Raw genomic sequence first — 12,278 nt, 5'->3', positions numbered from 1 at the left:
TTTTTTTAGATTTCTGGAAGCAAATTAACGTCCAGGAGAAAAGGTCGTCCTTCAGTTGCCATCTTCATATTTTAAACAGGTATTAGCGTCATCTTAACAGAGTCTGATAATATACAATCTTTGTGGAAATACTCATATTTGAAAAGCATTTCTAAGGGAAAAACTAAGCACTCAGATTGTGTCACAATTCAGTGCTCCCTAAACTCAACAGTGATCATGAATTTTCATTCAAAGATTATGTGCAGGACATGCAACAAGAACAGAATAGATTTTTAAAGATTTTTTAAAGTTATAATATCAGAGCTTAAGCATATCACGCCAGAGAGAATGTCACTTGTCAAGGTTACGTTGTGAATGGTCTGGATGTGACTGGACATTTCACATTTCCTGTCACAGTCCTGATTTCACATCATTCTAACCTTTAAAGGCAATCAGACCACACGCCCCAGTCTCTGATGGTTGTTATGATACCATCACTCCATTTGTGCCCCAGCACAAATATACACAAACAGAAATTGATGTGGGTCTTTGAGGAAAAAGCAAGAGTCATATCAGCCCAAGTTCTAAACAAGGGTATGTTTGCAGCAGTTCTGCATAACTTGCTTCTAAGAGCAAGGACCATATTTCATTTTCGCTGTCTCATGACCTACGTAAAAATCACAGCCATCTTCCAGTAAATGCCAACAAATGTCAGAGAAGCAAACCATGGCTATTTGGAAATGGCTGTTAGTTTATTAATATAATCCCCCAGAGTAAAGCTTGTGGTGTGAATGTTTTCAAGATGGTCAATATCATTTAGAGGCAGGGCTTACTAACATAACATAAACACTCACTGCCCGTGTACCACTTACCATTTGCGATCTGTTCTTTGGACAGCCATTGATGTCTTCAATCTTCTCATTTGCTGAAAAAAGAAACACAAGTCAGAAAAATAAATAATCATCACAGACACTTTGAGCAGTGATGTTCAGAACCCTTGAGGCCAAGAAACTCCTAAGGCCCATACTGGGGTTTGTCCAACCAACGCAGGCATGTGAAATACTGAGACGCATCTAGCAAGCTTCAGGACTTACTCATCGAGCTGCCGCCCTCCAGGGACAGCTGGGGCAAGGTCGCTGTCATCTAAGGCAGAGACAACTGCATTGATGACAGTCTTGGAGTGATGGGGCATGGTGGAAATGTCTGGAGACTGGGAAACAGCCTGAGCTGTGACTGTGCTTTAGGCTCTTAAAAAGGCAACTGCAACTTGCCCACAAAAGATAGGGTGCTTCAGAGTGGATCCATCCAGCCACAACACAGCTCCTGGGGACAAAAGCCATAGACGACAGCATCTCACCCCATCTTTAGCCAGAAATGCTAAGATTGCTTTTGTTTCTCCTGATTCTATTCCCGAAGTGGAGGCCAATGGAAGAACAAGAGAGTGAGACTTTAAAAATGGCACATCCATGGTCATACAGGAAGTCCAGATTAGATCTGGAACACACACTATTGAAGTCAAAAGAGTACCTACCTACCTACTTAGGGAAGTGATAGAAAGAAGCTGTACTGAATAAGCTGGAAATCAAATAAATAACAGGGAAGAAAGGCCCAGCTTCCCATGGTGAATGTATTTCACCCTAAGTATGGAGGAATCCTTGCAAGACACAGCCCAAGACGTTTGAGTTTGCAAATACAGTGCGACAAGAAAGGCAGTACGTGTAGTGGCTTGGAGGCGAAGATACCCCAGTTTGAAGCTCAGCTTTATAGCTTCTCAGCTGTGTGATCTCAGCCATGTAACACAACCTCTCTGGGCCACAGTTTCCTCATCTATAAAATGGAGCTAATACTACCTACTTCACAGGAGAAGCTGTGAGAAGATTATATGATGCCAGTAAACTGCTTAGTGCAGTGCGTAGCACACAGTGAGCGTTCTATGTATGGCAGAGATCATTAATCCAATAATACATATTCTTATCATCTATGTAAAAATATATAAAATAAAATTTCCCTTTTTTGATGTCTCCATCTGAGTTAAGCCCAGAAACTCAGCTAGGAGTTCACAGTGAAGAATTACGGACTTGGGCTTCCCTGGTGGCGCAGTGGTTGAGAGTCCGCCTGCCAATGCAGGGGACACGGGTTCGTGCCCCGCAGCGGCTGGGCCTGTGAGCCATGGCCGCTGGGCCTGTGTGTCCGGAGCCTGTGCTCTGCAACGGGAGAGGCCACAACAGTGAGACACTAGGTCTCTTTGCTCTCCCAGTGCCCTGGACTTGCCTCTACTTTGCTTTTAATCACCTAATGTGTAACTCCTTTTCTTGTCTCCCCCAGCTACGCAGACATGTAGATTTTGTTTTTCACACTTGTATCCTTAGGGCTCGACAAGTGTTTGCAAAATTGCATTAAAAAATTATATATATATCACATCAAATTTTAATGACTATGACACGTAAAACTTCCATGAAGAGAAAAGACATTGAAAAGTGTCTGAAAAGGATAACAGACTCAAAGTGTCCCAGGACACTAAGGTTTTAGAACACCTGAACCTAAATATAGCTCACCGTTACCTCAATTGGTTTTTTTTCCTCTAGTGTTTCTATCTTAAGAAGTAAAAAATAAGAAAGCAAGATAGTGGCAGGAAATTATTTAAAAATCTAATTACCAGAGACAGACTGGTTAGTATACATTCAGCCTGATCTACACCGTCTTTAGAACTGGCCCAAAGTAATACATATTCAGGCTTATGACCCACCTGGGAAGACCTCGGTCTTCAGAGAGCCAATTGAGTTTTCTCAGCTCTTGAGAACACCGGGATAGGCATTTTAGGAAGCTTCCTCAACCTGCTTTTCCCTACTCCTAAAAGAGGTGCCATAAAGCCTTTAAAAAGCATGTAAAGGATGCCCAATGAATGGGGTAACTCATGGATGTTTGTTCTTCAGTTCACCAGAAAATACAATTAGCCAGGATGTGTCACTAGCATGTAAACTCCTCAAAAACAAGGATGTTCATCTGCTTTGTTTTCTACTATAACCCTAGAGCTTAGCACAGTGCCTGACACACAGTAGCCACTCAATATGTATTTGTTGAGGGGAACTAAGGAGTATTCTGAACATTCCAATGAATCAAAGTTTTACTGTCTATTTTGGGGCAGCTGCTCTTTCACTTGTATATATAAATGTATGTACTGAAGGTGGAAAAAAAGAAAGATCCTTGACAAATGGCACTCCTTCATACATGGGAAATTATGGCAGGCTTGCACTCTGACCTTGGATTTTGATAAACAACACTGATATGGCTTTTGAGAATCAAGGCCACTCAAGGTATCTTCCAGCTGGATACTCATGATGGCCAAAGTCATATGGCACTGGATTCTGATCAACACCCAGTTCATTAGTGCTCATTAAAGTGAAGGATGGATAACTATGATCCTGAGAAGTCATTTTAAAGATTCTTTATATACCTTCTGGATAAACAAAACCAAGGGATTTGGTCTAATTATCCCACTAATTCCTTTTCATGGTCTGTCACCTAAACCACAGTCAGGTGCTCCTTGAATACATTAGGCTCCTATAAGCCTAATGCTGCCATTTTACAACATTCAAAATAAACCAATGGGGTGAAGCCTATTCATGACCCTCTAAAGAAAACATGGGAAGAGATCAAATGACTCAGCCCAAACTCAAAATAAATGTTTAATAAAAATGCAAAAAAGTCTGGACCTCCTAGTTTCCAATTTCATGTAATTTAAATACTTCTCCTTCAACTTAAATTCTCAAGAATTTCTGTGGTTGTCATAAATACTTAGAGCAATAATAGCAGCTCTGATTCTGCTGGTTAGAAGGAAGAAGAGCTTGGTCCTCAGAGCTGAATTTATTAACTCGGGGTAGGGGGTCTTTGGCTACAGCCCCAGAGCAGATAACCAGAGAAGCAAAGGCATGTGTCCCCCGAAGTCTTCAACTGTGATTAAAACTGGCATCCTGAAGTGCCGATGGTAATTTATTCATTCCAGCAATCTCTAATGTGGTGACCTGTCTGCACACAAGGTGACAAGTGAGTAACTGGAAAGCATCAGTGCACTTTGAGAAGAATGGAATCAAGCTCATCACTTCTCAAAAGACCTCCTCGGAAGGGTTCCAAGCCATTTCAACAGCCCAAGCATCTATGCGTGGCATCTATGCATGTGCAGGGCAGCTGGCAGCCCTGCCAATGTCTAGCAAAATTGGCTGCCCTCACTGAAGGGCAGATGACTTACCCAAGGCCACGCCATGGTAGCAGGTCATCAACAGAAAGAAGGTAGAGTCCTGCGTGCTGCCTGAATTTCCTGGTTGTGCTCAGAGGCAGCGCAAATGGTGGTGGAAAGTGAGCTGCTCTCATCCCCTCTCTGTCTTGGCTTCCTCCTTCTCTCCAAGCCTCCTTTGTTTATCCTGTTTCCCTCCCTCTCTCTCTCCTCTTTCCTCCCTTTCTCCCGCCCCTTCTCTCCTTCGCTCACTCCAACCCCTTCTGGCATCCTCCCTGAGTGACAGCAATGTAGGCAGGAGGAGGGAGGCCTGTCTCTCCCTCTTGATTCATGCTGTTTATCCTGGCCTCGTAAACCTTTCTAATAACTCACGGACATGGCACTGTGATGGGCTGGCAGGCAACTGCCGGCTTCGGGCAGCTCATGACTCAAGAAGATAATCATACTAATAAGAGGCTGAACACAGACACCCAACCCTCAGTCACTAAAGCAAGGGCACTAAGAGGCTGCCTAATGGGCAGAAGGCAATGACAGAAAAGTGTGGGCCCCAAGATATGCCACTATCTGGTAAGACCAGCCCTAGGATGGATGGACGAAGAGATGGCTAGATCCTAGGGCCCATCTGGGCTAGATGGAGACTTAGGTAGGAGCAATGTCTGTGAAAAGCATCTAAGATTTTCCTTTATGTTACACATCTTAGCTTTTAAAGGATTCCAACTCTCCGTCATTAGAAATAGTAGAGGAGGTAGTAAGATCCCCAAGCTGAAAACCGACTCTTCAACCACTGGCCTTTGTTCTTTAGGTTAAAGCCCAGAATTCACTGCCCTGTACCTGGTAGCCTGGTCTTATTTTGCCTTGGTGAGCCTCTGCATCTCCATCCTCCAGCCTTTCTGTGCATTATTTCCTCCACCAGGAAAGCCCTCCCTGACCACTTTACCCAGCTAACTCCAAATGTGGGGTCTTGGCTTATAGATACATTCCTTGAGGAAACGTTCCCTGATTCCTACCCTCCTAACCCAGCCCCCCAGCTTCCCAGTCATGGGTCAGGCCTCAGAGCACACGGATCCTTAATCATTATGCACAACATTCCTCCCTCCCAGGCCTAGGAACAGGTTGTCCCTTAAAAGGACAATCTCCCTGGCTGCAAGTTTTTTTTTTTTTTTTTTTTAATAAATTTATTTATTTATTTTTGGCTGTGTTGGGTCTTCGTTTCTGTGTGAGAGCTTTCTCTAGTTATGGCGAGCAGGGGCCACCCTTCATCGCAGTGCACGGGCCTCTCACTGTTGTGGTCTCTTCTGTTGTGGAGCACAGGCTCCAGACGCGCAGGCCCAGCGGCCATGGCCCACGGGCCCAGCCGCTCTGCGGCACGTGGGATCTTCCCGGACCGGGGCACGAACCTGTGTCCCCTGCATCAGCAGGCGGACTCTCAACCACTGTGCCACCAGGGAAGCCCAGTGATGTACTTTTGATCACCTGGTCATGACGCCTCATTCTCCCATGTGGTTACTACAGCTCCCTTTGCAACTAATAAGCCATCAGTGGAGAGCCACTTTAAGACCACGTAAATAGCTGCTCTCCATCAAACTTTCTCCTCTAGATTTCAGCATCCATTGATGATTCTTGCCTTAACTAACCTTTACCATGCAACTCTTCTACATTTATCAGTCAGCATTCACCCGAACAGTTGAGTTCTCTCTTCTCCTCCACTGATAGATCATCTATTTATGTATCTATCTATCAATACAGATTTGTGGATTCCTATTTTATTCCACAGTTATAATCCACAATGGTCCTCAATTATTTTGATGCTCTAGTTGTCCCAGATGAGCTTTGCTCTTTGTAGCCCTGGAGGGCAGAACTAGTGCTTGTAGGGAGACACGACCAAGGAGGGGCAGATTTTGACTTCAAGAGCTTTTAAAACATTCTAACTCTCCATCGTTAGAACTAGTTGAGGAGGTAGTAAGTTGCCCATCTGCTGACTACTTTAATAGACTCTGCTGACTACTTTTCATGGAAGCAATTCACACATCAGGTTGAGGCTTTTAAAAGGTCCCTTCCAGGGGCTTCCCTGGTGGCACAGTGGTTGAGAGTCCGCCTGCCGATGCAGGGGACATGGGTTCGTGCCCCGGTCCGGGAAGATCCCACATGCCGCGGAGCGGCTGGGCCCGTGAGCCATGGCCGCTGAGCCTGCGCGTCCGGAGCCTGTGCTCCGCAACGGGAGAGGCCACAACAGTGAGAGGCCCGCGTACCGCAAAAAAAAAAAAAAAAAAAAAAAGGTCCTTTCCAAACCTTAGAGTTGCACCAGAATCCTGGAAAGGAGGAGGGTGTGACATACAGTTTAGAGGAGTGCTCAGAAGAACACTAAATACTGGTAAGGGAAAACATCCAGGCCATCTTTTGGAAACCATCTGAGCCAGGCTTAGGGAAGCAAGGGTTGCAGTGAATAAAATTCTCTTCCCTAATCTCCTCAACTCTTCTTGAACATCACTGCACGCCAGGTACCATGTTAAATGCTGTGAACCCAGAAAGAAAGATGACTCAGACCCAGGCCTGGAGAGACCCAGACCCAATACAGCAGTCAGTAGGATGACAGAGGAGGGTCCCTCCAGCTCTGCCTGGGGGAGCTAGGAAGTATCAGGGAGAAACTGACCTTTCTAGAATGAGTAGGAGCTCTCCAGCCAAAGAGCAACTGCAACCACTAGAATTCTGTCCGATACAAGATGGAGTCACTAGGACTCCAATTCTGGGAAAATCTTAGGGAGAATAGAGGGAGATACACCCACCCCCAACACACATATGTGCGTGTGTATATATATACACACGCACATATGTGTATATATTAAAAACATGTACACATACAAATATATATTTTTACATTTTCCTTTTATAGGCACATGTGTGGGGGAAGCATGGAGTATAGCAATTAATAGTTTAGCATCCTGGTCAGAGTGCTATCCCCTCCCGCCACCCCCCCCAACCAAGAGATCTGTGTTCACAAGACACTCTGAGATGAAATGTTCTGAAGTGGCTGATGGACAGTCTAGGGAAGAAGTCACATAGGAGATGCCTATGTTTAGCTGCCTTCTCATCTCCCCGTATCCTGGGCCTCTGTTCTCCACACCCAGAGAAGAGGGTGTGAGCCTGGCACAGTCAGGGGTAGAGTTCCATGTGTTGACATCTGGCCTTACTTAGTAGGGAGTCCCTGGGCAGAGGGAGCCTCTCCTGAGGGCTGGGGGGAAGCAACTTGGTGGCCTGAGTGGCAGCCCGCACCAGTGGTACTAGCTTGAGCCTCTGAAATCACAGTCCAGTAGTTCAGGCCCAGAAAGGTCACTGTCTAGGGAGGTTCATCTCATCTGAATAGACTCAGGGAAGCATCCTCCTGAGCAATGATTAAAAACTGTGCTAGCTTACATTTCCCTAGCACTATGCTTAGTAAATTTGCAATACATGTTACCATTCACCTTTGCTGGGCCCTGGCAGATACAACTAATCTATCGTGACACTCTGACATCGGTTCAGAGGCCTCTTCATCTTTCTACACATATCTTTCTAGGCAGTGGCTACCAAGTCCTATCCAGAAACACCTTCCAGTATCCAAGCATACTTCATATCTGATACCTACCTTATGCATTTCCCAAGACTGCCACAAGATCAGACAAAGCAGGCATCGCGGTGTCCATTTTAAAGACAGGGAAACAGAGGTGGCAGAGGCCATGTTCAGAGACCCACGTGGCAAGGAGCTGAGAGGGTCTTCTAGGAGCTGAGGGTGGCCTCCAACCAACAGTCAGGGAGAAATCAGGGCTCACACTCCTATAACTGCAAGTAAATGAATTCTGCCAACAGTCTGAGTAAGCCTGACCCCTTTCCCCAGTCAAGCTCCAGATGAGAACTCAAGCCTGACCAACACCTTGACTGCAGCCTTGCAGAGGCACCCAGCTAAGCCATGCTTGCACTTCTGATGCACAGAAATAGTTAATGTATGTTGTGAGACAGTTAATATATGTTGTTTTAAGCCATTAAGTTTGTGACACTTTGTTATACAGCAACAGCAAACTAATACAGGGAAGGAAGGAAAAAGGAGAGAAGAGAAGGAGGACCAATGGAAGCTGGTCTTCAATCAACCTTAGGACAGCAGGGAAGCATCTTTCTCTTTGAAAGTCCAAGACCTTCGCCTAAGGGCAACGTACCTATATTTTTAGGTACAGTCTCCACAGATGTGAGCAGAGCTAGAACTATACAAGGCTTCTTCTCACTTGAAGGAGAAGCAACTTTTCCATAAGAACTCACGCCTGAGGGGCTGGGGCTTCTGTCCGTTTTTTCTGCCTTCTATTTTGGCATGAGTTGGCTGCTAAAGCTGCCAGCGACAACAATCAGCCTAATGCCATCTAATTGACCTCCCGCCTCCACGGTCTGCTCTGAGTTCTCAGGCAGGACCACTGGGGTGCTTCCCTTAAGACCCAAGGCAAAGCTGTGCCCAGCCTCCACCCACGTTCCTGCCCAGGGTGACTCCTCTCCTGCCGCACACAGCCAAGGCATTAAAAGCCCTACTGCTCCACTTCCCTTCCCCTAGTATGAAAAACAGAACCAGCCCTCTGCGGAGTTTGATCCTTTGATTTCTCAGACCCGATTAGAGTTCACAGGAATAAACCAGCCCCATATTGCCGTTTTTTTTTTTTTTTTTTTGAAATATTGCCAGAGTAATCCACAAAAAAGCACCATCGCAGGGGGGAAGTGAGAGAGCCAGAAAGATGGTAGGAGGTAAGAAAGGGGACAGAGAGCCCCTCCCCAAACCACCAGCATTTCCCCCCAGCCATGGCTAGTCTTTCTTCTCAGAGAATCAAGATGAGATTGCCACGCGGGTGATCTTATCAGGAAAAGCAAGCTGGTACCCCTCACTCCCCCGGCACAAGACAGTCAAAAAAAGTGTCATACATGTGACAGAAACACTGCATTTTTAGATGTCAGGGTTCCAGTCCCTCTTGCCAGACTCGACCCCGTCTGGACTGGTCTCCACGGTAACTCATCCACCCCTGACGTAAAATCTGCTCTTACCCACAACCTGGATAATCTGGGCCAGGAGGACGCCGTCCGTCACATCTTGCTGGAGATCCTTGATGAGACGTTTGTGGCCTGATTTGGCTAGATAGTGATTGGCCCAGTCCGTGTAGATCTGCAAAAAAGCAAACGGGCAACTTTAGGAACCCCGTCAGATTCCATCTGAGGCAGCTGCTGGGCCAGTATAGGAGCCACTGTCCCACAGGCGAGCTGTCTGGGGCGAGCCAGCGCCATTAACATGCAGTGCATTGTGCCCAAGGGGTATTCAGCTGGCCAGAGCCAGGCTTTCACCTATTGAGAGATCTGCCATCAAGGCTCAGGAGAAAGCTAAAGAAAGCTTCAAAACATGCAGTGGCCTGAATGGGACAGGGGACACGGAACTAAACAGTCTGTGCCAGACGGCTTTGAGAGGCTGCGGCTCTAAATGCAGGCGAGGTCTCCCCCGCCCCACTGCCCTACGCCGCCCCTTCCCATCTTTTTCTCTTTATTGAGAAAACGTATGGGGAGGTTACCACCCAACAGGCATCTTTTCACGGGCCATTTCAGGGAAAGGAGGGCTATTGAGTTAGCTGAGTTCTCAGGAGCCTGGGTCCCTTGTAAAGGAGCCAAGTACCAAAACACAGAGCGCTTCAATTACTCTTGTGTGAGCGGGGTTATTAATGGCCTCACAATCATCTCAAATTTAATCAGTTTAACTTAAAAGCCTGGCATCATTTTCACAGTTGGGATTCTCTGAACAAAAACCCCCCAGCAAATTCCAACATATTTAAACACAGCATTGGTGTGCACAGCACCCGAAAGGCAGAGGCTGGGTCATCATGGGATCAGGAAAGCAGACCCCCTTGGGGGACGGAGAGACCTGCCCCTCCCAGTCACAGAATCATCGGCGCAAAGAATATTTGCTTCCAATGAGCCAACAAACACAAGAAAACCCTCGCCTAAAAACTTTCTCCCTAAGTGACATAAGCCAAAAACAAAACTGAAAACCTCCTCGTCAATTCTGAGTGCTAAGTTTCATGCGTGGACTTGTGAGTTTGTGGGGCACATGCAGGTCCTGTTTATCAGCACCTTTTTTTTCCCCCAGGAGGGATACAAACCCATGCCTGCTCAGAAAGAGAAGTATCCCACCTCAGCTGGGCCGTGTTTGCAGGTGCAGTTCACGTACTAATCCATGTGATGTCTCCACCAAAATGATGAAGGTGGTCACTGTATCTCCACTAGCAGGCCTGCTCCGAGATCTCGCGTGACTCACAGAGCAGTGGAAGCCCTGTCCTTGCCCCAGCTCTCACTCTTCCCAACACTGGGCTCAGGGGAATCTCACGCAGTGGAGTGCTGTCCTTCAAGGCCCCCGGAATGGGGACTGAGGGCCAGGGCCTGGACTTGCAAAGCAGGCCCTTCGAGGGAGGCGGCACCTCTGGCTACTCCCTCTGGGACCGTGAAGGCCTCATCCCAAGAGGGGTCAAGGCAGACGTGCACTTTCCACTTCATCAAGCGTTGAGAACAGACGACGCCTATCCACCCCCTAGCCCCCAACTCGAAGCTTCCACTGCAGAGACCCACACCACAGTATGGTTCTATTTCATACCTCGGACCATGGCATCTAATCCTTAAATCCATGTCCCTTTCCTTCCTCATGACTCCCAAATTGTCAGATAGAGGCTCTAGTTCAGCAAGATCATTTTCAATTTCACAAGCACTGAGAAGGCTAAGGAAGCCGAGCGCCATCTTGGTCATTACAATGGCCAATCTGAGAGATCATGCGATGAAATTGTTAAGAGGGAGAGAGAGAAAGGGAAAAACATTCAAAGGAAAAGAGAAAGACCTGGGTTCGAGTCCCAGCCCTGGAGGCTCCCCGGGGTGGGGATTTGGGTCTGTTTTGTTCAATTTCTCAACATGTATCTCTGGAGGAATGGGTGTACGACCTCAGGTGAGCTATTTAACTCTCTGAGCCTAGGTTTTCTTATCTGTAAAATGGAATAAATACCATGTACTTGTCAGCTCTTAGGAGGACTGAGTGATATAACATATTCGGAAAAAAGTGCCTTATGCAGTGTAGGAGCTTAATAACAACTAACACATACAGAGGCTAATACATGCCAGACACTGGTACAGACACTTTACATGCATTAACTCATTTCATCCTTATTCTCTGTGGTAGATGCTATTATTGTGTCTATTTTTCAGAGAAGAAAACTAAAGTGTAGAGAGGTAAAGTAACTTATCTAAGATCACAGGGGAGTGGCAGAGCCAGGATATGAACCCAGGCTGACTAACTCTAGAATCCCTTAGACACTCTCCAACACTGCTTCTCTGAATACAAATATCAATTCTTCAATTCACTCACCCCCTCCATGACACCGTCCTACTGACTCGGCTCATTCTCTGTTATGTTCACACTGAAAGAATTGTTTAAAAATAAATAAACCCCCCAGACCTATCCATTGCTGTCTGAATGCCCTTTGGCAAGTCACTTGCCTTTTCTGGGCTTCAGTTTATCCAGCTGTAAAATGGGCACAGTAAGGTCTACTTCAGAAGGTGGTTGTGAAGACTCAGTGAAGCACCACCTGGAAGCCCCTGACCTGACCCACGTGGGGCTCAGGAAGCAGAGGCAGCAGGTGGTCAAGAGGAGGGCACTGGAGTCAGCAGACTGCTCTAAATCTTAGCTGTCACGCTGCCTATTACGTCTGTGTCCTTTGGCCTGGGTGTCCTCATTTACAAGAGGGGATAATAATACCAACATCATTGGGCCATTATGAAGGCGATACAAGTTCATACACATAAAGGACACAGAATCTGACACATGCTAAGTGTTCAGTAGATAAAAAGAATAATTAGAAATTTGACTACCAGCATTATAAAATGGGCCAGAACAAAACCAGCCACAGCCTCTACCCTGAACCTCCAGGACACAGATGACTTGAAGACTCACTCCCCTTCTCTTTCACAAGGTACAATTCCGAGAGTCTGGAGCACTCCGATCTGGAATCACAAACCACAGTAGACTGCGAAAGAA

The 12,278-nt window shown here is 46.5% G+C and overlaps 1 protein-coding gene across 7 annotated transcripts in view; it reads right to left on the bottom strand.

The window, feature by feature from the left end:
- NAV2 (neuron navigator 2) overlaps positions 1-12,278 on the bottom strand; it is a 768,613-nt gene that overhangs the window by 265,985 nt on the left and 490,350 nt on the right. For all 7 annotated transcript variants that reach the window (XM_082628907.1, XM_082628910.1, XM_082628903.1 and 4 more), the window contains exons 2-3: positions 9,263-9,380; positions 852-904 (exon numbers count right to left, since the gene is read on the bottom strand). In XM_082628907.1, the coding sequence (XP_082485033.1) occupies positions 852-904; positions 9,263-9,380 (171 nt within the window). The remainder of the gene's footprint in view (positions 1-851; positions 905-9,262; positions 9,381-12,278) is intronic.

Source organism: Mesoplodon mirus, assembly GCF_964341445.2.
Source record: "Mesoplodon mirus genome assembly, chromosome: 7".
Lineage (NCBI taxonomy): Eukaryota > Metazoa > Chordata > Mammalia > Artiodactyla > Ziphiidae > Mesoplodon > Mesoplodon mirus.
The sequence above is the reverse complement of the archived record's forward strand: the minus strand, read 5'-3'. Positions and strand labels throughout refer to the sequence as shown.